Source organism: Cebus imitator, unplaced genomic scaffold (genome assembly GCF_001604975.1).
Source record: "Cebus imitator isolate Cc_AM_T3 unplaced genomic scaffold, Cebus_imitator-1.0 Scaffold299, whole genome shotgun sequence".
Classification (NCBI taxonomy): Eukaryota; Metazoa; Chordata; class Mammalia; order Primates; family Cebidae; genus Cebus; species Cebus imitator.
Window position 1 is genome coordinate 1,017,678 of NW_016107614.1, and position 25,242 is coordinate 1,042,919.

The 25,242-nt window shown below is 53.4% G+C and overlaps 2 protein-coding genes across 32 annotated transcripts in view; one reads left to right on the top strand and one right to left on the bottom strand.

Moving 5' to 3' along the window:
- The first annotated feature begins 4,143 nt into the window (after positions 1-4,143).
- Positions 4,144-9,347, top strand: SFRP5 (secreted frizzled related protein 5). Its single transcript, XM_017502754.2, has 3 exons — positions 4,144-4,836; positions 6,413-6,490; positions 8,226-9,347. The coding sequence occupies exons 1-3, from the start codon at positions 4,314-4,316 to the stop codon at positions 8,570-8,572; spliced, it is 948 nt and encodes a 315-aa protein (XP_017358243.1). The 5' UTR covers positions 4,144-4,313; the 3' UTR covers positions 8,573-9,347.
- A 6,118-nt stretch (positions 9,348-15,465) lies between these two features.
- The window catches only part of ZFYVE27 (zinc finger FYVE-type containing 27), a 25,423-nt gene continuing 15,646 nt past the window's right edge, over positions 15,466-25,242 (bottom strand). For 5 of the 31 annotated variants that reach the window (XM_017502740.2, XM_017502751.2, XM_037729335.1 and 2 more), the window contains 6 exons: positions 24,544-24,630; positions 23,134-23,223; positions 22,829-22,973; positions 18,721-18,767; positions 18,318-18,399; positions 15,466-17,129 (listed from right to left, as the gene is read on the bottom strand). In XM_017502740.2, the coding sequence (XP_017358229.1) occupies positions 17,065-17,129; positions 18,318-18,399; positions 18,721-18,767; positions 22,829-22,973; positions 23,134-23,223; positions 24,544-24,630 (516 nt within the window). In that variant the 3' untranslated portion in view covers positions 15,466-17,064. Of the gene's footprint in view, positions 17,130-18,317; positions 18,400-18,720; positions 18,768-21,108; positions 21,239-22,828; positions 22,974-23,133; positions 23,224-24,543; positions 24,631-25,242 lie in introns of those variants that run through there. The other 26 variants (XM_017502742.2, XM_037729340.1, XM_037729336.1 and 23 more) reach the window with 9 other exon arrangements.

A 25,242-nucleotide genomic window follows, 5' to 3' on the forward strand; every position in this document is an offset into this window, starting at 1 on the left:
TAGAGACGGGGTTTCACCATGTTGACCAGGATGGTCTCGATCTCTTGACCTCGTGATCCACCCGCCTCGGCCTCCCAAAGTGCTGGGATTACAGGCTTGAGCCACTGCGCCCAGCCAAAAAATAATTATATTTTTCAAAACAAAAATTCATTTTAATGAGAAGAGTGACATTGTTCTACATTTTTGCAAATCTCTGTAATGTCTGGCTTAACAGAAGACAGCGGATTCTCATATCTGCTTCTGCATTCAATCTGTTGCCATATGTTGTTTTGGTTGAAGTATATGAAGAAAATTTGGTTTCACACATAAATGTAGTTGGAAAAGGGAGGAGTATTTTGATGGCCTTTTCAGTTCATTGCGGATATGCTTCTTTGATACTACCCCAAAGATTGACATGTGTAATTTCCTTTTCTTTTCTTTTGTTTGTTTTTTTTTTCTTGAGACAGGGTCTCGCTCTGTCACCCAGACTGGAGTGTAGTGGCGCAATCTTGGCTCAGTGCAACCTCCACTGCCCCCCCCACAACAAAACCCACTCCCCAATCCTCACTCAAGCGTTAATCCTCCCACCTCAGCCTCCTGAGTAGCTGGGACCACAGGCGCACGCCACCATGCCTGGCTATTTTTTTGTATTTTTAGTAGAAACAGGGTCTCACCCTGTTGCCCAGGCTGGTCTCAAACTCCTGGGCTCAAGTGATCTGTCCACCTGGGTCTCCCAAAGTGCTGGGATTACAGGCAGGAGCCGCCTCACCTGGCCTGACATCTATAGTTTCTTAAATGTAATTCAGAATCTGAAACCATATCAATTAGCTTCTCTTACCCAATTACCTTAAAATCCATTGGCCTATCTTGTTCTTTGAATGGGCATTTGAATTATGTACAATTTTGACCTTGTATACCCCTTTGGAAAGCGTCTTGGGGTCCCCCTGGGGAATGCTGACCACACTTTGAGAACCATTGAAATAGACAATAAAAGAGTAGAAAATGTATAACATCATTAGCAAGTTTGATCTAAGTATTTATATAGAACTTTGCTCACAACAAAACATGAATACACATTTTTTGGCACAAATGGTCCCCTCTATCAGCTGGGGGGAAGGTCTGGACAGGCTGTGGATGCTCTGAGATGGACAGGTGCCCATCACAGTGCCCAGGTGTTCCACCCACTGCTTAGGCCCTGGTTCAGCCTCAGCAAGAAAGAGCACTGCCTCAGAGAGCAGCCTTCTCCTGCCCAGGCTGCAGAGCCAGGGCAAAGGGCCACCGAGAGACAGCTCCCCCGACAACAGCCCCGTGGCACAGCCCTCACCTCGGCTTGGCCCGTCAAGTTTCCCTCCTCGCATTCACCCTGTCCCATGTCAGGGGCCCTTAGGGGTCCCCACAACAGGGTTGCCAGGTAAAGACCGTCTATGCTCCTCTCCCAGGAAGCTTTCAACCTGGCCCCTCTGCCTGCTACAGCCCTTGGAGCTGTCAGGTGAGGACTCACAGCTCCCCGGCCATGTGCGGTTCTTACATAAGCAACAGTAGGAACAAAGCCCTGCTCTGTCCAGGCCAGGCACTGGGACGCCAAGAACAGCACAGCAGATCAGCTGCCCAAGGAGCCAGCACCTTGCACAACCACCTGGGGGCTCCAACACCCCTGCCAGTGCCTAAGGCCACACCTTCCCTGGAGGGCAGGAGCCTGCCAAGCCTGGAGGGGTGGGAGAGTCAGGGTGCAGGGGGCAGAACTGCTGTTCAGAGCTCCAAACCAGAGCCAGAGCCAAGGCATCCAAGGGCTTTTGGAACACACAGCACTTTCTTTTTTTAAGGGACAAGGTCTTGCTCTGTTGCCCAGGTGGAATGCAGTGGTGCAATCACAGCTCACTGTAACCTCGAACTCCTGAACTAAAGGGATTCTCTCACCTCAGCCTCCCAAGTAGCTGGGATTACAGGTGCATGCACCATACCCAGCTAACTTTTCTATTTTTTATAGACATGGGATCTTGCCCATGCTGGTCTCAAACTCCTGGGCTCAAGCGATCCTCTCACCTCAGCCTCCCAAAGTGCTGGGATTTACAGGTGAGAGTCAGTGTACTTAGCCCACACACCACATTTTTACCCCAAAGTCACACATCCCTTGGGGATCTGGCATTCCTAGGTGTTCATTATGTGTGTTGGCACTGTGCAGGGGGCTTTCCTTCCATTCACCTTATTTGCTCCTCACAATAACTGCTGAAGAAATTCCATTTTACACAGAAGGAAATCAGGTTAAGTACTTGCCAAGGTCATACAGCTAGTATGTGGCCAGGATCTGAAGCTGTCTCCATCATATCCAGAGCCCAGGCTCTCGCACATTGCTACTCTGCACTGCCTGGCCCTGCAGAGACCTGTCCTCCACCTTCTGAGTGGCCATCTGCACAACCTCTCCATACTGGGAGCTGGGAGAGGCAGAGGGGAAGGGAAGGCCAAAGCTTACTCCACCTGGACCCCACTAGATCATCCTGGACATCAAACACAGCCCATCCTACCCTTGGGGCTCAGTGGCTGAGGCTTATCTGGCTTCCTCTGCCTGCCTTGTGTCTTTTTCTTACAACTAGATCAGACGGAGGAGAGTCATCCATGTCTTTTGCACCTCTGTGTCCCCATCCATACCCTATCCCATGCCTTGCAGAGAGTATGCACTCCATGGGTCTTCCATGAATATTAATGAGTGGCCCCTCACCCTTCTCCACTACCACTGCAAGGACACCCAGAGGAAGACAGGAGCCCTGGAAATATCTGTCAGTGAGACTAAGGAGAGGAGTAGAGGGGGAAAGTGCCCCAGTACTCCTGCCTCCCAGCAGAGGCAGCCCCCATCTCCCCAAGCCCTTCTAGGGGACACCTCCCCAGGGTACCCTCCTCACCAAACGCTGGGAGGTCAGGTGTCAGGCTAGGCTCTCAGGAAGGAATTCCCCTCCCTTCAAGCCTCCAGTCCAAATTCCTCGCAAGGGAATGCCAGTGAAAGGCAGGACTCAGACAGGAGAGAAAGGCACCAAGCATGGGGCTCCTGAAGGTCCCCTCCCCACTGATGCTTGCCTGGGTGCCCCACTCAGAGACACCGTCAATTCCTTTTCCCCTCACCAAATTCCCTGCCATGGGTTGGAAGTTATCTTATGGCAGAGTGGTTAAGCCCTGGCCTTTGGAGCCCAACATCTGGATTCAAATCCTATCTCCTTCACATATGAGCTGTGTGGCTAACGGCCAGTTACTCCACCTCTCTGAACTCCCCATCCCCTTGGTCACTAGGCCTACAGACTCAGAATCCAGGCCTCCTGGCTGTTTCTGGGCTCTGACTCTAGAACCAGACTATCTGGGTACAAATGCCGGCTCTAATCCATGCTTAACCTCTGTGCCACAGGATCTTTATCTGTAAGGTGGGGACAGTAATAGTACCTACCCAGCATCTAGCATTATTGTGAAAATTAGCTGAGGGAGTTCATGCAATGTGCTTAGATCAGACTGGGCAGACAATTAGCACCCACTGAGTATTGGCTTTCATTAGTAATAGCTGATAAGCTTGGAAAGTACCTTGCACCGTCCCTGGCAGGTAGTTAGATCTCACTAAATAGAACCTATGGTTACCGTCAGCCCCACTAGACTATCCTGGACCTGGAGGTGGGTTCTGGGTCACACCCATCTTTGATTCCCCACCAGCGAGCACGGGGCCTGGCACTATGCTCAATGAAGGCCTGCCCGGAGGACCAGAAGATCCAGGAGGGTGTGGGGCGGCAGGAGCCTCCCACCAGGGAGAAGAGGGACCGAGGTGTCTGGGAAGAGAAAACAGAGCGGAGGGAGAAAGGCCGAGGCAGAGAGATAAGCAAGTGAAGTGAGAAAAGGCACAGGAGAGGCTGTGGTGGGGAGAGATAAGAAGGAAGGATGGAGTAGGTGAGGGGTGAGGAAAATGCCCAGGGAGGCAGGGAGCCCCAGGGAGAAGCGCTAGAAGAGGCCAGAGCCGCGGCAGGGGCGCCTAGCCGGGAGAGGGGCGCAAGACCCGGGAGGGACGCGCGGGCATGTGGCGGGAGGGGCCGAGGGCCCTCTCCCTGCCTCCCCGCCTCGGGGCGGGGGCCGGGCGGCCGGAGATTGGCTGGGGCGCGCGGCGAGGCCTGGGCAGGAGCCCCGAGGTGGGAGGCGCCAGGATCAGTCCGGGCGCCCGGAGCCGAGCGCAGGCTGCCACCCACCTGGGCGACCTCCGCGGCAGCTGCTGGAGAGCGTCAGAGCCGGGGGCGCACGCCTGGGCACCTGGGCCGCAGCGCACCAAGCGTCGGGGGGTTGTGCGGCCCGCGCCTGGAGAGGGCGCAGCCATGCGGGCAGCGGCTGGGGGCGCGCGAACCGCCGCGCTGGCTCTGCTGCTGGGGGCGCTGCGCTGGGCTCCGGCGCGCGGCGAGGAGTACGACTACTACGGCTGGCAGGCCGAGCCGCTGCACGGCCGCTCCTACTCCAAGCCGCCGCAGTGCCTCGACATCCCCGCCGACCTGCCGCTCTGCCACACGGTGGGCTACAAGCGCATGCGGCTGCCCAACCTGCTGGAGCACGAGAGCCTGGCCGAAGTGAAGCAGCAGGCGAGCAGCTGGCTGCCGCTGCTGGCCAAGCGCTGCCACTCTGACACGCAGGTGTTCCTGTGCTCGCTCTTCGCGCCCGTCTGCCTCGACCGGCCCATCTACCCATGCCGCTCGCTGTGCGAGGCGGTGCGCGCCGGCTGCGCGCCGCTCATGGAGGCCTATGGCTTCCCCTGGCCGGAGATGCTGCACTGCCACAAGTTCCCCCTGGACAACGACCTCTGCATCGCCGTGCAGTTCGGGCACCTGCCCGCCACCGCGCCTCCAGGTAGCGCCGCCGCCGCCGTCCCCGCGCGCTCCGACGGCCCTCCGGTCCCCTAGCCGGTTAGCACAGCTCTGCGAACCCCACAAGAGGTGCAGCTCCCCGCCCCACCACACACACACACATACACACACACACACACACACACACACACACACTCCTCTCTCTCTCTCTCTCTCTCTCTCTCTCTCTCTCTCTCTCTCTCTTCCCACCTCCCCAGGGAGTGGCAGTGTAGTGCCTCCCTGCGGTCAGGACCTTCCCTCTGGCTCTCTCCCTGAATACCGCTGGCACCCCTCGAAGTGCCCACCCAACCAAACTGCTGAGAATCCCCCAGTGCCGTGCCCCCAACCTGGGACGTCCTGATAAATGCCTTATGACCCTTTTCACCCCAAGAATGCCTGGGGTCGTTAAACAGTGCCTTTCACCTGGATCCCCAGGAACCAAAGCAAGCATCACCCCCACCCCATGTTGGGACCTTGAGAAGAGAGGACAGGTGAGGGAAGGAATGTGGGGAAAGACTAGGAGCTAAGAATGTTCCTGCGCTATGGTCTGCCTTCCCGTTTTCTGTACCTGGAACCCTAAGCTCTCCACCCTCTTCCCCAGTTCCCCTGGCTGGAAGTCATTTGGATAAAGCTCAGTGCAAAAGGAAAGCAGATTAGGCTCTGCTAAAAAAAAAAAAAAAAAAACCCTTAGGCAAGCCGCTTGACTTCACTGAGCCTCAGTTTCCCCATCCATAAAATAGAAAGCCATCCCAGGTTCATAAAACCTATGAGATCCTAAATCCCTCCTCCCACCCACACCCTCAGGTCCCTGAACCCTAATTTCTCCCTGGCCTCAGCCTCCCCTTTGCTGTGCTAGTCCACACAGCTCTTCCAGGCTGGCTCCATGCCCTCTCCCCCTTCCTCCCTGTCTGCTGCCAGACTTCAGTAACCCCTCTGGGCCTCAGTTCCCTTTCCTCCAAAACAGGAATAAGGGCCAGGTGCAGTGGCCAACGCCTGTAACCACAGCACTTTGGGAGGCCAAGGTGGGTGAATCACTTTAAGTCAGGAGTTCTAGACTAGCCTGGCTAACTTGGTGAAACCCTGTCTCTACTAAAAATACAAAAATTAGCTGGGTGTGGTGGCATATGCCTGTAATCTCAGCCACTGGGGTGGCTGAGGCAGAAGAATCACTTGAACTGGGGAGGCAGAGGTTGCAGTGAGCCAAGATTGGAGAGCCACTGCACACCGGCCTGGGTGACAGAGTGAGACTCCATGTCCAAAATATATATATATATATATGAATAAGAATCCCTACTTCTTAGGCTGAGGATGAGAGGAGATAAAATTTAAGACATTGCACACCGTGGCTGCAGCCACCAGGGTCATGGGGCAGTCACTGTGCCCACCTGGCAGTTTGGTCCCTGCACAGCTTATCTCATGATGGTCAGTCACTCTGTGAGCAGGTAGTGATATGACTGCCATCATCCCATTTCTTGATAAGGAAGTAGGGGCTTGGCAGGGGGAAGTGGCTGGACAGTGAGGAAGCCTGCACCCTGAGTAGCTCTGGAACTCCAGTCTCCTCACCAACTTTCTCTTTTCAGTGACCAAGATCTGTGCCCAGTGTGAGATGGAGCACAGTGCCGACGGCCTCATGGAGCAGATGTGCTCCAGTGACTTCGGTGAGTGTGGGGCCCAAGCGGCCACTGCCCCTGCACCACTCCCAACCCCTCTTTCTACACATACGGGAACATACGTGCCCACATCTGTCACAGTGAATGGGTCCTGTTTAGAATCCAATAATAACCATAAACCCTCTTCCAAGAGAAATGCCCCTCTTTCTGCATCGTCTCAGGACCTTCAGAAGTCCCTCAAGGCCATGGGCCCTGGGCCTCAGAAACCACCCCGGCCAGGGCTCCCGCAGCCCTCCCTTGGTGTCATCTTCAGAGGGGCCTCCATGGCTGGATCATCTCTGTGGATGATGCAGGCTTAGCGCAGAGATGGAGGGAGACAGGTGGGGAGTGATGGCTCCAGGATGGAAGTGGAGCAGCCTGTCCCTGGTACCTCCACCTGGGACTCAGCACACCTCCTGCCAGAGGAGCTGTGGTCGCCTGTTCCCGAAACTTCATCCCAGAGCCTTCCCATCCAAGTCCAGTCAGGACCTGGCTCACACATGGGCCCCGCAGTCCAGTGTGGTCTTTGCCAAGTCAGTTCCCTGTTTTGTGTCTTAGCCTCCCTGTCTATAAAAAAGAAAAAAGGAGACAGTAATGAAGTCCTTTCTTCAGAGGAGTCTTTTATGTTGGTAGCCTGTTTGGAAAGATAATACTGCTATTGCAAGGGGCGTGTGTGTGTGTGTGTGAGAGAGAGAGAGAGAGAGAGAGAGAAGAAGACTTAAAGAGAAGGAACAAGATTTTATGACAATTTCCTGCCCATACTGGGCAGAATTATTCTCTGGCTTCTCCCTGGTTCCTCAGAGATGGGGGCCCAGATGCCTGAAGAAGGGAGAGACCAGCCCGAGGGACGCCCCGCCCCACCCTGAGGCCCAGGACTCCTTAGGCTCTTTACATCTACAGTGACCTGCACGTGGCTCTCTGGCCGCAGACCCTGTCTTCATCCACCTCCCTCACCCCTGCCCCACTCCTATACATACCACAAACACTCTCATCCACAGAACCACACCACACACACTCCTGACCACCGTACAACCTCTCTCACACACACATAAACATTACTGTCAGTGGTGTGTTCACACCAGCCGGAGCTGAACTGTGTGTATCCCCAGCTCCACGCCCAGTCATGTGGTCAGTCATGGTGGGAGGATTTACCCCACAGATGTCCACAAATGCAAAGCAGGGCCCCCTCGTCCACAGAGCCAGCTGTTAAATATCTCCCAGCCCACCACCGCTCCCACCACACACACTACACATATACACACCCCACATATACCCCACACCATACACTCACACACAGCCAGAAATCCAATGGGAATCATCCCCAGCGATCAGGAAGTCCAGTCTCCCTCCATCAAAAGGACCCCTTTCCAAGGAGTGAGTCCCACTCCCATCCACTCCCTGTCCCCACCCTGGGGAGCCCACACCTGCTCCATCAAGAGCTCTCCACCCTGCATTTGGTGTCTTGGAAGAGCCTGGGCTGTCAATTCAGGTAGGCCACAAGCTCTCTAGCCCTCATTTCCCCTCTCCTGTACCTTGAGGATGAAACGTGATACTGTCCGTGAGAGTACAGCACGACAGGTGCTTCCTAAATATGAAAATATGCACGTACAAGCTCCTCCCTTCCAAGGCCCGCAGAGCATCCAGCTCCCTGAGCTGAAGGTCCAGAACACACCAACTCTGGGCCCACCAGCATCCCACGCAGATCTGACCATTCCCAACCTGCCCCTGTCCTTCCTTCCCACAGTGGTCAAAATGCGCATCAAGGAGATTAAGATAGAGAATGGGGACCGGAAGTTGATTGGAGCCCAGAAAAAGAAGAAGCTGCTCAAGCCAGGCCCCCTGAAGCGCAAGGACACCAAGCGGCTGGTGCTGCACATGAAGAACGGCGCGGGCTGCCCCTGCCCACAGCTGGACGGCCTGTCGGGCAGCTTCCTGGTCATGGGCCGCAAAGTGGACGGACAGCTGCTGCTCATGGCCGTCTACCGCTGGGACAAGAAGAATAAGGAGATGAAGTTTGCGGTCAAATTCATGTTCTCCTACCCCTGCTCCCTCTACTACCCTTTCTTCTACGGGGCCGCAGAGCCCCACTGAAGGGCACTCCTCCCTGCCCTGCCAGCTGTGCTTTGCCCTCTGGCCCCGCCCCAACTTCCAGGCTGACCCTGCCCTGCCGGAGGGTGTTTCCATGAGTGTTGTTACTGGCACAGGCCCCAAGGGATGGGCACGGAGCCCAGGCTGTCCTTTTCGTATGGGGGTCCTGAGGTCCCTGGGGTGTTGGCTTCCTCTCTCAGGAGCAGGGCTTCTTCATCTGGGGGAAGACCCCAGGGTCTCAGAAAGTAGGCAGGGGAGGAGAGGGTGAGGGAAGGGTGGAGGGGCTTTGGGCACCCTGTGTCAGAGGTTTCAGAGTAGATGGTGATGTCAGCTCCAGCTCCCCTCTGTCAGGGTGGGGCCTCGCCTTGAAGAGGGAAATCTCAATAATAGGCTCAGCTGTTGGGGAGACAGTTCTCCCCATTGCCCCTGTATGCATCATCCTAGCCCCCAAAGGAAACAAGTTAGGGTCTCAATGCCTCCAGCCACACCCCCTGCCTTCCCCAGCTTGCCCATGTCCCTGTCCCAAGGCAGAGAGCTCTCCCTGGGCTGGAGAGCAAGCCCAGCCCACCCTTGGCGCATACCCCCTTCCCAGACACCCGCAGGCCCACGTCCCAGGGTTCACTCCTCAGGCTCCGCATCTCCCTTTCATCCTGATGATAAGTTATTGCTACTGCTGTGAGGACATAGGTACTAGACAACCAATACATGCAGGGTTGAATTTTCTAATTTTTCTAATTTTTTTTTTTTTACTTTTCCATTAAATCAAGGAAAACAATCATTTTAGACCAGGTAGCTTCTTTGTCAGCTGGTTGCCAAGAGGTGGGGGGAGAGGGAGGTTTAGAACGGACCTTCAGAAAGAAGGCCTCGTCTGAACCCATGGCCTAGCCACACAGACCTCCTTGGAATGCCTAAGAAAAGCAAGGCCTGTGTTTTGTAGTACATAGCAAGGGTCACCCTGCCATTCTGACCAATAAGTGAGGGATGGAGATGGCCATTATTTTGTCCCTCAGGAGGAATGCAGGTGCCAAACTCCCCAGCTTTCTCCCACGGTCAGAAGATTCCATGGTCCCGCAGCAGCTACCCCATGAAACCAGGGCCCAATCAGAGGAGTCCAAGAAGGCGGGGCCACAGGGAACTACCCTGAAAGGCCTGAGGTCAAAGACGAGTCACTCCTCCCCTCCGGCGCTCACACACCGCAGGCACTGCTCCTTACCTGTCCCTGGTCCAGCAGCATGAGCATCACCTGGGAGCTGGTTAGAAAGGCAGCATATGGCCAGGGGTGCAGTGGCTCATGCCTGTAATCTCAGTACTTTGGGAGGCTGAGGTGGGAGGATCCCTTAAGCCCAGGAGTTAAGACCAGCCTAGGCAACATAGCAAGACCCTGACTCCACAACAACAGCAAAGAAACTGCAGACCTGCTGTATCCCTGCATTTTAACACATAAATGTTAGAATCATCTAGGGATCCTTTACAGAACATGGGCCCTACTCTAATGCAATTAAATCAGAATCTCTGTAGGGCGACTGGGAGTTGATGTTTTTAGATGTTCCCTGGGGTGATGTGCAGCCAGAATTGAGAACTACTATCTAGATAAGGTGACAACTGAGACAGGGAGAGGGCAAGGGGCTGAGGGGGTGCCCCAGTGGGCTCAGGGCAGATGGAGGCTGCTGCCTTGAGGTGGACGGCTGGGGTGGGGGGAGAAAGCTTGAGATGGAGGCGAGAAGCCACTCCCACTCTAATGGGCAGCCTGTGGAGAGGGCAATGCCAGGAAGGAGCTCCCTGGGGGGTCTGTCAGCAGATGCCAGATGTACCCAGAGCACGAGGCTAGGAGCACCTCCTGAGGGCTCTCCCCACCAGTGGGGGTAAAGCTGGGATGCCAAGTCCAGTCAAGTCCTGCTGTTCCTCCAAGACAAAGGAGCCTCGTTCTGGAGCTGAGGAAAGCCTCGACTTTCACTCTCAGAGGCGCACGTCACCTCAGGGAAATGACTCCAGAGGGGCCAGGGGCTGCGTTCTGCTGTGGACCATGCGTGCACACTCCCCTAAGTTCTGGCTAGCAGGTGGTCCGGCAGCACACCCATAAATCACCCTGGGCAGGCAGGTGGCCTCACTGCAGGTCAGCGGCTGCACAGGCCACCTTGTTCCTCCCTCACCCACCCACGCCCAAACCCTGCCAGCGCACCTGGCTCCCTGAATCCACCCCTTGTCTCCCAGCCTCCTACCCTGACCAAATGTTTATGGACACTTACTGTGGTCAACCAGGACCAGGGATGATTTTTCCATGGAACACACAGGACGGGGCCTGCCCTGGCTGAAGTACTGTACTGACTTCTGCCAGATGCTGGTAGCCGTGGGGCAGCGGGGCGAGGGGAGGGCTCCCTTAGCCCATCCCGTGAAGCCCAGGAAGCCACTCCTCTACCCATACAAGGGGTCAGGGCCCAGCTCAAAACATCTGCTGTCCCCCAACATCTGCTGTCAGACCCACCAGGAATCTCTTTTCTGGGACCAAAAAGAATCTTCTCAAAGACCAGGGAGGTCCTTCCAGGCCTGAGCCCTACCCTTTATTCCCTTCAGTCACACAAGGCTCCCACCCGCTGGCTGGAAACCCAGCAGCTGTGCTGCCCGGAGAGCACCTGGGTGCAGTGAACAATGCACCCCCAACCCCACAGAACAGAAGCCCCAGGAACCAAAACCCCAGCTTCTCCACACAACAGGGCTGGAGGTGCACAGGTAGGAAGTCTATGTCCAGCTCCTGCATCCTGCCCTGCCATGGGGTGACATTCATTCTCGTGGTTATAGACGATGCCTCCTTCCAACTTCTCCACTACATTACAGACAGCAAGGCGGGGAAGGGCGAGGAGCACAGCTTGTCAGCTGCCTCTGACCCCTTTGATCAGGGAAACAGCAATTTCCCCAGCAATCCACCCTGTAGATTTCCACTTCTAGCTCACTGGCCAAAACTAAGTCACATGGCCACCCCTAGGTGCAAGAGAGCAGAGGAAGTCAAGCTTTTTCAGCTGGGGACAAAATCAGAGTTCTAACAGAAGACGGGAAGGACTGTGGAGTAGCCAGCTGAACACTCCAGGTTGGGGTGAGAAGAGGCAGGTACAGTCCAGTCCTGGCTTCTAATCCTGTGACTTAGTGACTGTGTGACATCAGGAATAGTGCCCAACCATAAAATGGAGTAAAAATGTCTACTTCACAGGGTTGCTGAGCATTAAGTGGGCACAGCATGTAGATATCCAATAAATAGCAATGAGTATTTTTATTAACCAAAGCCTTCACCTAACAGTGCCCGTCCATAGCAGGTGCTCAACAAAATTCCTAATTGATTTATTAATCAACTAAGGAGCAATACTGGCAGGAAGGCAGGGAAAAGACAAGAGTATCTTATCTAAAAGCCAGAACACTACTTTCAGAAGAGAGCTAGAAACAACATTTGTGGTTTTGCTTCAAAAATACAGGTGGTGGTGTAAGCCAATATTGAAGAGATTACAAATATTCCTCTAATACTAGTAATCAATAAGTATCAAGGCTATTACGGGTGGCAGGCACTGCTCAAAACACTTTTGCCAGGTGCAATGGCTCACACCTGTAATCCCAGCACTTTGGGAGACTGAGGTAGGCAAATCACGAGGTCAGGAGTTCAAGACCAGCGTGGCCAACATAGTGAAACTACTAAAAGTACAAAAATTACCCGTGCATGGTGGCAGGCGCCTGCAATCCCAGCTACTAAGGAGGCTGAGGCAGGAGAATCACTTGAACCTGGGAGGCGGAGGTTGCAGTGAGCCAAGATTGCACGACTGCACTCCAGCATGGGCCACAAAAGCAAGACTCCATCTCAAAAAACAAACCAACAAACACTTCTATATTCTATGCTTTTTTTTTTGAGACAGGATCTCACTCTGTTGCCCAAGTTAAACACAGTATTATGAGCATGGCTCACTGCAGCCTCAACCTGCTGGGCTCAAGCAATCCTCCCACCTCAGCCTCCCAAGTAGCTGGGACCACAGGAGCATGCCACTACACGCAGCTCATTTCTTATTTTTGTAGAGTTGAAGTCTCCCATTATGTAGAGCAGCAGTCTCCCAAGCTGCTCTCAAAATCCTGGACACAAGCAATCCTTCCTCCTTGGCCTCCCAAAGTGCTGGGACTACAGGCATGAGCCACTGTGTCTTACCCCACTTTTGCATTCTAATTTAAGCCTCCCAACAACCCTTTGAAGTAGTGACATTTCAGTGATGGTGGCCGAGGCTCAGAGAGGTTAAGGAACTTGTTGGAGATCACACAGCTTGCACATGGCAGTGCTAGATTTTGACCTCATGCTCTTAATCATTATACTGTCTGCAGGGACAAAGCCAAGACCGGGGAGTGCCGGCAGCCATGCTTCTGCCAGCCTGTCTCACAGGAAGATTTCTCGGAGCCCTGCTTCAATCCCACTTCAAGGATCCTGACAGTAGCGGAGGAGCCAGTGGCTTTTCTCCTAACTCCCAAAGACAGCCCACCCCCAACTTCTTCTCCCCTCTCAGTCCTGCCAGCATCCAGCCTTAGGTCTCCACAAAGGAAGCTCACATCCCACAACCGTTTAGTCGCAAGTAATCCTGGCTGAAGTTCACTCCTGGGGAAATGTAATGTGGGGGGTGGTTGCTGCTGGAATGTGTGTGGCTGGGACCCTGTGTCCCAGCCCAGACAGCAGGCTGTGCTGGAGCTGTGAAGAAAGCAGGCAGCCAGGGGAATACGGAATCCCCAGCCCCCAGCTGTGCCAGAGAATGGAATGTGCTGCTCTGGGGTGTTGAAACATACCCAGGCAGCCTGGAGGTGGGGTGGCTGGGAGCTGGGGGAGCTCCAGCCACAAGGCTGCCTCTGTTCTTGAGGCTGAGCCCACTTCACTAGGGCTGGGGGTGGAAGAGAGGAGAGGAGAGGCTGTGCTTAGTGGGCAGGCCCTCTTGTTAGCTCAGTGGCTGGTTCCTGAAGCCAGTGGGGGCCAGACAGACAGAGGGGAGGGCAGCACCCAGGATTGCTCTGTTTCTCCCAAGGTTCTCTAAAGGCCTCTACAAGCGCAGGTGGCACGATTCACATCCCAGCTCCACCGCTTACTAGCTATGTGACCTTGGGCAGGCTCCCTAACCTCCCCATGCCTCCATTTACTCATCAGTTAAACAGAGCTAACAAAAGAACCTACTTTTGGAGACTGCCACAAGGTCTCGACATGATGCACTCAGCATGGTGCCTGGCACAGGTGCTCCATCAAGGGATTTTCTTAAGGGCCACAGCTGTAAGACGGATGCTGGGCCAGGGCCTCTCTTAGGGGGTGCCTCGAAGGTTCCAGGGAGACAAGGGGGTAAAGACAGAACTTCAGGTGGCTTCAGCCACAAGGGCCGAAAATCCTGAAGATCCCAGGAACCACTGCCAGTTCAAGGTCGGCCAGGGCTTATGGGAGGCTGCCCAACACAACCAACCACAAAAAGGGTTGGCAAAGCCCTGAGCCCACACCAGGCTGTGGGAGCTGGAGCCCCAGGCCTGCTCCAGCCAGCGCCAGGGCTACAGCAGAGTCTGGTTCCCCATCCCCTCCTCGGGGACCTGAGAACAATTTTTTTTTTTTTTAAAAAAAAACATGGACAGTTTATCTTCCAGGCCACCCACATGCAGGTCCTCTCCATGCTGTGGACGCAGCCAGTTGTAAAGCACAATCCCTCCTTGACTTTGCTTCCCAATGGCACCTGCAATTTAAAGTTATGTACCCTGCCTATTCTCAGGGGCACCTCGAGAGCACAAGGCCCTCTAGCTTCCCCTTCTCTGAGGCTGCTGGCCCAAAGATGGAAACTCATGTTTCTCCCATCTCTGTAATCCATGCCTGCACACACAGGTTTCAAGTTACTGCTGTTATGGTTGAGATTTCACCACCATTTGGCGTTTTCATTTTCCAAAAATAAAATGTATTGACTCTGCTTTTCCAAACTACACTCGTGCCTCTCTGATATTCTTCTCTGAAGAATAATCTAAAATTATCTGGTTAAAAAAAAATGTCCTAAGCCACCCAGGACAGAGCTGTTTGTCCTCTGAAGGTGGCCAGGATGACAGTCAGGAGCCAGCATGTCCTGTATGCCAGGCACCATGCCCCATGCCTCCTGTAGACTCTCATTTCTCCCTCACAGCACCCGCACGAGCGAGGCATCACCAGCAGGTGCACTTTACAAAGGAGGAAAGCGTGGCGAGCCTGCAGGCAGCGCCCTACACCGATGGGCCCCACCACCGCTTCAACAGACGGTAAAGGGGGCCAAGCATGGAGCTGGCCCACAGCAGGTGCCGCCCTCTACTCCTGCAGGACTCTGCTTCTACTTTGGGGAAACAGTGCCTACCTCAGAGTTGTTGCGAGCAGTGAGAGTACTGCACACAAAGCCCTTACCAGTGCCCAGCACCCAGCCACTGCCCACCTGCCCCAGCTCAGGGCATGGCATGACTTTGCATCTCACAGCCAATCCACTTTCCTGCCACTCTTGGCCTCCCTGAAGGCTGACCCCTTCTGGCTTTCTCGGGGGGATTAGTTAAAATCTTTCCATTCTAAAGCCTGCATTGTTTAAGTTTACCAGGTTCTAGTCCAACACCAACCCCCAGCGCTGGCCCTCACAATTTGGTCACAAGACCGGGCCTCAAGTCAATCCGACAGGCATATGCTGAGCCCCTCCTGCGTGCAAGGCACAGCTTTCCTCCTCTCGGCCCCCAGCTCACACCCAGACCAGGATGCAGCCCCCACGTCCCTGCCACCAGGGTGCCCCAAAGGCCCGCCCCTCAGCCCAGTCCTGCAGGCCTTGCCCAGGCCTGCAAACTCCAGCGGTGCCAGGGAGATCTGGTCTTCCAGCCTTAGGGAAAATGATAAAACAAAGACAGGACAAAAAACGTAAGAAGCTTGAGGCCCTTTTAATGACAATTCTCCATAGACACAGAGATCCTTTTAGTTCCTCTCCAGTGTAAAGAAAGCAAAGTTCAGTAAAGGGTACTGAACTCTCATCTCTTAACAGGACACAGAGGCAATACCAAGGCCTGACTGGCTCCCCAGGGCTCTGACAACTCCACTGCCTTGGGCAGGCCCCTGACTGCAGAGCCCCAGCTAAACTGCTTGGACTGGCAAGAAAGCAGGCCTAGGATGGGTCCCTTGTCTTCCCAACCTGCCTCTTTGGACCCCTGCTCCTCGAGTGTAGAAACCTCTCAGCCACCCACGGGTCCTGGGTTCTAGGCAGCCCATGACTCCAGGGAAGAGTCCTAGGTAGAAGAGACACCCCCACGCCACAGTCCTCCTCCTCCCATTCCTTGTGTTACATGTTCCCAGGAACCATGCAATAAATAAATAAATATTTCAGAAAGGCAGGGCAGCTCCAGGGAAGGGAAGGGAAGCCTGAGCCAGCTCATGGCTAAGGGAGAGACACTGAGCCCATAGGAGTCCAGCAGTGAACATGAAGTTGTTGGAAAGAAAATGGAGACCCCAAGGGGCCTTATCCCATAACTGAGACTGTCCTCCAGGGAACAGCCCTGGGATCCAGGTCCCAGCCCAGCGAGATCCTACATTTCCCAGGTCCCTGGGGGTTCAAAGACTTCAGGACCTCCGCTCCACTCACGTGACCTCACACTCCATGGGGCAAGGGGCAGGGAAAGGAAGATGGAGCGCTGGGCCAGTGGAGGGCTGCCCCAAACTCTGGGCAGAGGAAGCAGACGCGGTGAACCAAGTGCCCTGCAGCTGCTCCAGCGGAGCTGGGGACGCTAGGGCACTGTGTGGGCTGAGATTCTGTGGATCGAGGCATCTTCAAGGGGAGGTTGTGGTCCATCCAGCTGGTGGGGCTTCCCCATGCTTTCTTCCACTTAACGCTGAAGGACTCAGCCAACCCCTCCCACACACATTCTTCTCTGGGGGAAACTGGGAACTTCAACTCTGTTTCTAGAAGCACCCCCAGTCTTGTCAGCCCTGACCACACCCTCTGATGGGGAAATGATCAGATCCTGGTGCCTGAAGGGACATTCAATCAGCAAAGTTGGGGTGTGGCACTCCCAAGCGCTTCTGCAGGCTCTCTGAGGCTGAGAGCCTGACCCAGTACCCTGCAGGAGAAAAAACTCTTTTCCCAACCTCAGGTCTGGAATTCTCGGGCATGGCCACACTAACCCTGTTCATCAGACCCCACTCAGACCTGGCCTAGCTCACTGCTGCCCTCTAGTGGCTACTGCCTGCCCAGCCCTGAGTCTACTCAGTCCCAGGCAGAGCAGGGCAAACATGCCAGGCACTCCAGGGGTTCTTCTCCCCAAGGGATTGAGAGCAGCCATTGCCAGCCACTCTCAGGGGTGGGGAACAGCTCCAGAAGCCAGCTGGAGAGAGCAAGGAAGGAAGGGGAAGCCTACCTAGCATTCAGACCACATTTGCCCAGCACAAAACACAGGGGGCCGGGGCGGGGAGTGGGGGGCCTACTGCTGGCCCCAAGGGCGGGTGCCTGGTTGGACCCTGGCTTCTCTTCTCACTTGCTCAAGGTCTGGTTACAGGAGGCGCACACAAACACAGTCTCCCTCTGGGCTTCAGGGGCTGAAAAGGAGAAAGAACTTGGCGAGATATTTCCTTGTGCCCTTTGGTTCATGGCAACGACCACTAGAACCACCCTCCCAAATGCCCCACACAGATCCCCCCAGCCCATGCCTTCTCGGCCCAGCTTGCTAGCCTGCCCTCAGAGACTCTCGTTTCCATGGGAACTGGGGATCCTGGGGGTGATGATGCCAACAGCAGTCCGCTCCTGGGCTATGAATTAGACATTATTGTGGCACCAACGGAACACCTTAAAAAATCTTTTTTAAATAAAATATCAAATACGAAATTAGCCAGGCATGGTGGTGCATGCCTGTAATCCCAGCTACTCAGGAGGCTGAAGCACAAGAATCATTTGAATCCAAGAAGCGGAAGTTGCAGTGAACCAAGATCGCACCACTGCACTCCAGCCTGGGCGACAGAGCAAGACTCCATCTCAAAAAAAAAAATAAATACACTAAAATTTCCCAAAATGTTTTAAGAGTGGTTTTCTCTGGGTGGTAAGATTACAGAGTTATTTTTCTCTTCCTTCTTCTGTATAGTAATTTCCAAATTTTCTAGATAGTAAGCATGTGTTACTTGCATCAGAAGAAAAAAGCACTTGGTTTAATATTATATTACAAAACGGTACATGAAATGTGGCCACATTTTTCAGGAACATGCTTCTATCCTATATGCAAGCTAATGAGCAGCAGGGTCCACATCCAATCGTTCTCTCAGGAAGAAATCAGGAATATTTTTCTTCCTTTTGCCTATCTGTGTTTTTTGTTTTATTTACAATATGTATGTATAGCTTTTATAAAAGGAAAAAATAAATTTTTAATTTTGTTCAAAGTGCCAAGGCAATAAGAAAAAGATGAAAACTGTGGCTGGTGATTTACTCCAGGAAGGCAGAAGCAGCACTGGGAGCCGCAGGGGTGTTGCCAGTGCTCTTGTTTTTCAACTTTAGTGAAGTGGTCACAGGTATTCATTTTGTTAATCACCCTTCGGTATTCACAGGTACATCATGTCTATTCTTCAGCATGTACCAAATGTTTCCAGATTTTGCTAAAGGGGGTGGAAGAACCGTTCCTGCAGGCCTGACTACAATCCCAAGTTCCCTTGATCTCTGACACCCTCACCCCTTTGCCACGATGTGGCATCCCCTTGGCAGGACACCAGCCAAGCCCTCCCACCACCTGCACCACTCACCTGTGGCCCCCATGGAGGACTTGGGCACTTTGAAGGAGCAGCATCGAGAGCAGAAGCTGTTTCCACAATTACTGCAGCTTCGCTGCAGACAAGAGCCAAGGTCAGGTGTGTCCCCTACCCTCAGGCATCTGGAGTTCTCAGCACCTCCCTCCTTTCCACCAGCTGATCCCACCCAAGGAAACTGAGACTGGGGGGCACCCAAGTGAAGCCAGAAAGAGACCAAATGGAACACCCCCTGGGGAGGCTGGTGAAGGTGATACGGGAGCAGGAGAGAGCACGCTCACTCCAGAAAGCCACCACCAGGCCCAATGTGACCCGAGCCAGACTTCAATGACTCAACTCCTCCCCAGCCGACAGTCCCAAGCACATTGTCCCCAACAAACGCACCCTCACAGACACTCACCCTCTTCTTCAGCACTGAGAAGGTGGCCGAGCAGCCCGTACAGTTCCCTGAGAAACAGAGGCAGCAGCTCAGCCCTCACCCATCCCGGGATTCTCACCTGCTCCAGGTTCTTCTAAATGGGACACTCAGGACACCAGCCCAGCCTCCTTGGCTGGACAGTGAGCCAGGGAGCAAGTCCAGATTCAGGGCCAGAAAGGAGGACTCAAACTAAGAAGACTGATAGCCCCTGGGAACTGACGTCTCCAGCCATACACAGCTACCAGCCCCAGAACCCTCCAGAGCTTAGTGGCTCCACCTGCAGAAATCAAAGAGCACCCAGCAGAATCCACTCCTGGAAAGCCAGCTAGGCTGGCAGGGACCTGATCACAAGCATCCCCAAATGAAACCTGCCTCACAAGACTCTTTCTGGAGCAACGCCTTACAAATACTCCAACCACAGGGTAAAGACAGAAACGCCTCCTAAAAACCCAAACTCCTGCTTTCTGTCTCCTTTAGACTGCAGGAGAGAAGCTCAGAGCTAGGCACATTCCAAGAAGACATGAAGGGTAGAATGCTCAATTGTGGGGAGCAGTGAATGGCATGGGGGGGACACAGAGCAAGGCGAGATCCTGCCTAAACCACCTGAGATGCCAGGATGGCCAAGTGCCCGGCAACAGTGGAGGGGCAACAGCAGATTAGAAAATGGCTAGAAAACAACAAGGGGGTATAAGGAGAGAGGAAAGATGGGGAAGGAGGAGTTTTCTGGGATGTGGGGCCCAAAGGCCTACTGTGACCCAGCCAGACCACTTGTGTGGGCAGGTACAGAGCACCAGGCCTCATTTTCACACAAAGGCCCCAAAGCTTTATTGACAGCTACATGTGGTCCCTTCCTCTGTCCAGCCAAAATCACCTGAAGTCCTTGCTAAAGGAGATTCCCTGAGTTCAGAGAAAGGAAGACCCAAGCTAGAGCCAGGGGAAACCTGGGGCCAAGGTGCTTCAGGTAAATGCCCGCTCTGTCAGCCAGGGAAGGAAGCACAAGTCTGCTGCTGGTGCCAAACCAGGAAACTGACTGCTCCAAGATTCTGTCCCTACACTACGAATCCGGGGAAGGCAGCCTGTCCCAGCCTCTCCTTAGCAAGGGACGCAGGGGAATGGGACAGGCAAACGGAGCTACTCAAAGACTGACACTGGCCCATGCCCAAGGGCTCCTCTGAACTGAATGGAATGGCAGGGCCAAGTACCCGTGGGCAGCCAGGTGGTCTGGTGAGACAGCTGTGAAACCACACAGGCCAGAGCCAGGGAGGGCTCTGGGAGCTGACAGCAGCTGAGACAGGTGACGTTCCCTTCCAACACCTACCAACCCTTTCTGCCCCTTCTTAGCAACAGCCTGGACTCATCCATCCTTACTCACCACATGATGATGCCACGGAGGCCATGAGAGCAGGGGCACTAAGGCCCAGTGGGGCCTGCCAGGGCAACAGTCATGGAGCCTCCAAGACAAAGGGGGGCTCCCCACCAAGACCTCTCCCACGCAGAGGCCACAGAGAAACTCCTGCACAGTCTGCCTTCATTCTCCCATGTCCCCCCTCATCTACTGGCCAGGGGAAACAGAACAACCCCCACTAGAGCCCCCCAACATTCACATGTGGAATCCTAACACCCAAAGCAGGGCCCCTGGGAGGTGACTGGGTCATGAGGGTGGAGCCCTCGTGAATAGGACTAGTGCCCTTATAAAAGAGGCCCCAGGGAACTGCCGTGGCCCTCCCATCTTCTCGTGAGGATATAGTGAGAAGGCGCTGTCTATGGCACAGGAAATGGACCTCACCAGAACCCAATCATGCTGACACCCTCACCTTGGACTTCTGGCCTCCAGAACTATAAGAGATTTCTATTTATTTAAAAGCCACCCAGCTTAGAGTATTTTGTTATTGCAGCTGAAACGGAGTAAGACAGCCCCCAAAGCAGCTCACCTCACCCTGCTCTCAGGAACCAGACCCAGGAGCAAAGGCCACAGGAGCAGAGCTGCTACACCTACCCTCACAGCAAAGAGCTTGGGAACATCTCAGATAAGGGAAAGCAGCAAGAGGTCTTGAAGAATGAGGAGTTAAGAGGGGTTTAAGAAAAGAAGCACTTTCTGCCCTTGCCATCCTTGAGGGAGCTGAAAAGGCCTCTGCCCATGCTGGCAGAGATTATCCAAACCAAAAATCAAATACAAAACCGGGACACGCATAAAACAAGGGACTTCACACACCGGGGCAAAGGGAAACGGAAAGGGAGGATGATGAGTCAGAAAGAACACAGGAGCCGAATCAAAGAACTTGAATTTGAGTCATAACTCCACTAAAGTCTTTGGGCAAAGCACTCTTTCAACTCAGGTTACTCATCTGTAAAATGGGAACAACTAAGTACCTTCACTTAGAAGTCGTAGAAACAGAGAAATTATTTGCTGGACCAGAGTAATACTTCTTATGTAGTGTTACTGGGGACTGCTGGAATCTGGCTGCTCTGAGCCCTTAAGAACTGCCTGCTCCTGTCACACCTACAGTAAGGATGAAATGAGATCACACATGTGGAAGTATGGAGAGTAAACAAATCACTGAACATACAGAATGCCCCAGAGAAGTCAGCAAGCAGCATAAATAAAAGGGGCCAGGCGTAGTGGCTCACATCTATAATCCTAACACTTTGGAAGACCAAGATATGAGGATCATTTGAACTCCAGAGTTCAAGATCAGCCTGGGGAACAAAGTAAGACTCTGTCTCTACCAAAAAAAAAAAAAAAAAAAAAAAAAAAAAAAAAAAAAAAAAAAAAAAAAAAAAAAAAAAAAAAAAAATCAAATAATTAGACGGCATGGTGGTACATGCCTGTACCACCTACTGTGCCAGCAACTCGGGAGGTTGAGCTGGGAGGATCACTTGAACCCAGGAAGTCGAGGCTACAGTGAGCTGTGATCATGCCACTGCACTCCAGCCTGGGCAACACAGTGAGACCTTGACCAAAAAAAAAAAAAGAAAGGGATGTTGAATGACTGGGGGACATTCACACCACAGAAGGAAAGATTCTGTCCAGGACATCTAATCCTTAGAAAACTGCCTGGCTGCTACAGGGGTAGGAACGCAGGACTCTGGGGGCCCCAGGTCAAATTCCTCAAGGTAAACCCTACGGCTTCTTCCAAGGCACAGACCCTAGAACTCACTTCACACCAGAATACACAGTACTCTCCTGCTCCCCTACTCCCCCCTACTGACAGCAGGCAGGAGGGCCCTTCCTCAGGAGCATGGCAGCTCCGGGGTCACCAGCTACTCCAGGTTTCCACCATAACTGCATGTGGCTCAGTTCCCAGCACTGCTGATCTGAGCCAGGTTTCCAAGCTGTGCTAACCATCAAGTCTGCCCTTCTCCAAAGCTGCCTTCCTTCACCGCTCTTCCCCCAACCCTCAGTAAAATAAGGACTGACTGGGGAGAAGTGAACTCAGGGCTCTATCATGTCCAGAGAAACAAGTTGCTTCAACTTGCTTCCAGCTGGATCATAAAGACTAAGACAGGCTCCTAGGAACCCACAAGGTGGGCCAGGGCCTCCCACATTAACCGTACCCACTACACACCATGAACCAGCCAGGTGCTGTGCTAGCCCTTCATAAGCATCGCTGTCTCATTTGACACAAGAACTGTAACAATCCTATAAGGTAAGAACAATGATCCCCCTTTTACAGAAGGGGAAACTGAGGCACAGGGGTATGAAATCATTTGCTCAAGGGGTACCTGGCTGAGCTGGGATTTACAGCAGGCAGTGAGATTCCACTCTGTACTTAGCCATCATGCTACACTGTCTTCTGAGGTTCTGTCTCAGGATTACGGCTCTCTGCAGTCCTGGGATGGCATTTCTCAAACTGAGTTCCTCGTCTTCCCACAAGTGAATATCCAATCAGGACAGAGGGACAAGAAGGAACCCACACTCACTCCCTCAGCAATCCTGCCAGGCATCTGCCAGCGCCCCGGGGTCCCATGGATACACCTTCACTCCCCTGCTCTTGTCACAAGTCAGTACCCCCAGTTCTGAGACTCTTTCCCTGTGGCTGGGTACCCCACCCCGCTCCCCCACCAGCCCAGCCCCGTCTCCTGGCCGCACCGAAGTTGTTGGTGGGGTAGCGCTTGCGGAGCCGCTCCGTGAGCCGAGACACCTTGCTGCGTAGCACCTCATTCTTGCTCAGGAACCCGTTGTCCTGCAGAGCCAGCTCATCCTCTGCTGGGCATGGGGCACCCTCATCATCCTCCTGCGGGAACAGCTCCTTCCAGTCCTGCCCACCTCTTGCAAGGCTGCAGGACCCCTGTGCACAGGCACCCAGCACGGCAGACCCCACGAGGTGTGGCGGCAGCCGACTCAGCCACCCTCCTCAGCCCAGCCCCTGCCCACCCACCAAGGCTTCCACTTACCAGCACCACCAAGTGGGTCTCCTGCCTCCCAAGGTGCGGGGAAGAGGAGAGAAAACAGAGAGAAAAAGATAGCAAGAAGAAAGAAGCTGCCTGGGGGGAGCCCCCAAGCAGAAGGAAGCATGGAAGCGCTGCTCTGAGCTCTGCATACTTCCCAAATGGTGACGTTGACAGACACCCCCCAAGAGGATCCCAGCATCAAACAGCCTTGGAAAAAGCTGGGTAGTTTCTCAAACTGGGTGAAACTAATTTAGTGGGTCTTTATTTGAATAGAACAGAAAAGGAAAGAAAATATCCCTTACAATGTACTTTCAGGAAACTTTCATTTCCCTTAAGCTTTACATACTTTATGGACCTAAGTATGAACTGGGTCAAGAGGCAAAATGTATTCCTTACCCATGGGTCACAGCCAAAAATGCTGAAAGCCCCGCTCTACATATCCCCCCACCAAGATTCACAGTCTACAATCACGAATCAAAGTTTTGGAGCAATCTTTTAGCCACCAAAAAGTCAAATGCCTGCATGGCCTGGGCTGACATATGATTGAGGTGAGTTGGGGTAAATCACAGGCCTGGTGGAAATCCACAAGGTGTATTTCTTATATCTCAATTTCCCACTTTACAAAGAGAAATAAATAAAGAGAAATTATATCCTGCTCTAAGAAAAACAAAGACGCAAATGTGACAAACGGCAACCACCACCTGACCTCAGCGACAAGACACAGCAGGGGGTATTGAGGACCACCTGCAGCCACAACACATGACCTGCCTAAAGGGAACAGTAGCTCCTCAGCTATACCGACTGCAGCAGACTCAGGGCTACCAGAGAAACTGGAAACCTGCAGTTCTAACAAAAATCTCCCCATATTTAAACATTGGCTCAAAAAAATTATTTTGAAACTTTGCATGCCAAATAAAACACTTCTGCAAACTCCCAGTTTGATTCACCATCCTAAAATCAAGAAAGCTGTTTAGCTTCCTCTGACCTAGCACTTGGCCATGCAACTACTTTCTCCAACCTCCCCTCCCCACCCTGCAAAGGGACATCTTATGGAACTCATTCTACAGAAGAGCAGAGACCCAGGGCAGTAGCCTTCTCAAAGACTGCCTTTCCAACATCAAAGGCACCAAACCCACAGTCTCCAGCAAAGGCTAGAAATCATCCAGCTCCCCCAGCAGGGCATTTCCCAGAGACTTCCAGAGCCACTCTTGCCCTGGGAACACAGGACAGCTGGCTCAACCAGAAACAGGAGCCCCCAGGGAAGGGTTCAGTGGCACCCTTTCAAACAGTGAGTTCTAGCTCACAGCAAGTTTTAGCTTCTCATGTGGACATTAAAAATAAAATAAAAAACAGCTCCAGGACCACCCAATTTCTGGCCTGCTCAGTAGAGGATGCTGGGGAGGGGCCACCCACCTCAATTGCATCTTTAAACTCTTCATCTGGCTCAGCCTCCTCAGCTTCCTCCACGCTGCCCGGTGTGAGGTCCTGGGAAGAAAGACTCTATGACAGAAGGAGAAGGATGGCAGCACTGCTCCCTAAGACAGAGGACCAGCTCCCCAAGCCAGCATGCAAGCTACCCAAAACACCAGGAAATGGCACAACTACGAGAAAGAAGGAAATCACAGGAAGGAGTAACCTCTAGCCTGGGAGGGCACGAGAGATGGAAACAAGAGCACACTGGGCTCTACAGTGGCAATATCGCACAGTGGTTGGGGGCATAAGCTCTAGAACCACAGGGCTGGGGTCTTGGACCCAGCCCTGCCACTTACTAGCCTCTCTGTGCCTCAGCCTTCTATTCTACAAATAAGAATGGTCTCTTTCTCAGAAATAACCAGCCTGGCACAGTGGCTCACACCTGTAATCTCGGCACTTTGGGAGGCCGAGGCAGGCCCATCATTTGAGCCCAGGAGTTTGAGATCAGCCTGGACAAGGTGGCAAAACCCCATCTCCACTAAAAATACAGGTGTGTGGTGGCACACACATGCAGTCTCAGCTACCCAGGAGGCTGAGGTAGGAGTACTGCCTGAGCCCAGAAGGTGAAGGTTATAGTGAGCCATGACTGCCCCACTGCATTCTAGCCTGGGCAACAGAGGGAGATCCTGTCTCAAAAAA

Excerpts from the sequence above, each read along its gene's own strand:
- SFRP5 (XM_017502754.2), top strand. The coding sequence starts at position 4,314 with ATGCGGGCAGCGGCTGGGGGCGCGCGAACCGCCGCGCTGGCTCTGCTG. Across the intron at positions 4,837-6,412 it reads GCCCGCCACCGCGCCTCCAG|TGACCAAGATCTGTGCCCAG; the intron begins GTAGCGCCGCCG and ends TTCTCTTTTCAG. Across the intron at positions 6,491-8,225 it reads GATGTGCTCCAGTGACTTCG|TGGTCAAAATGCGCATCAAG; the intron begins GTGAGTGTGGGG and ends TCCTTCCCACAG.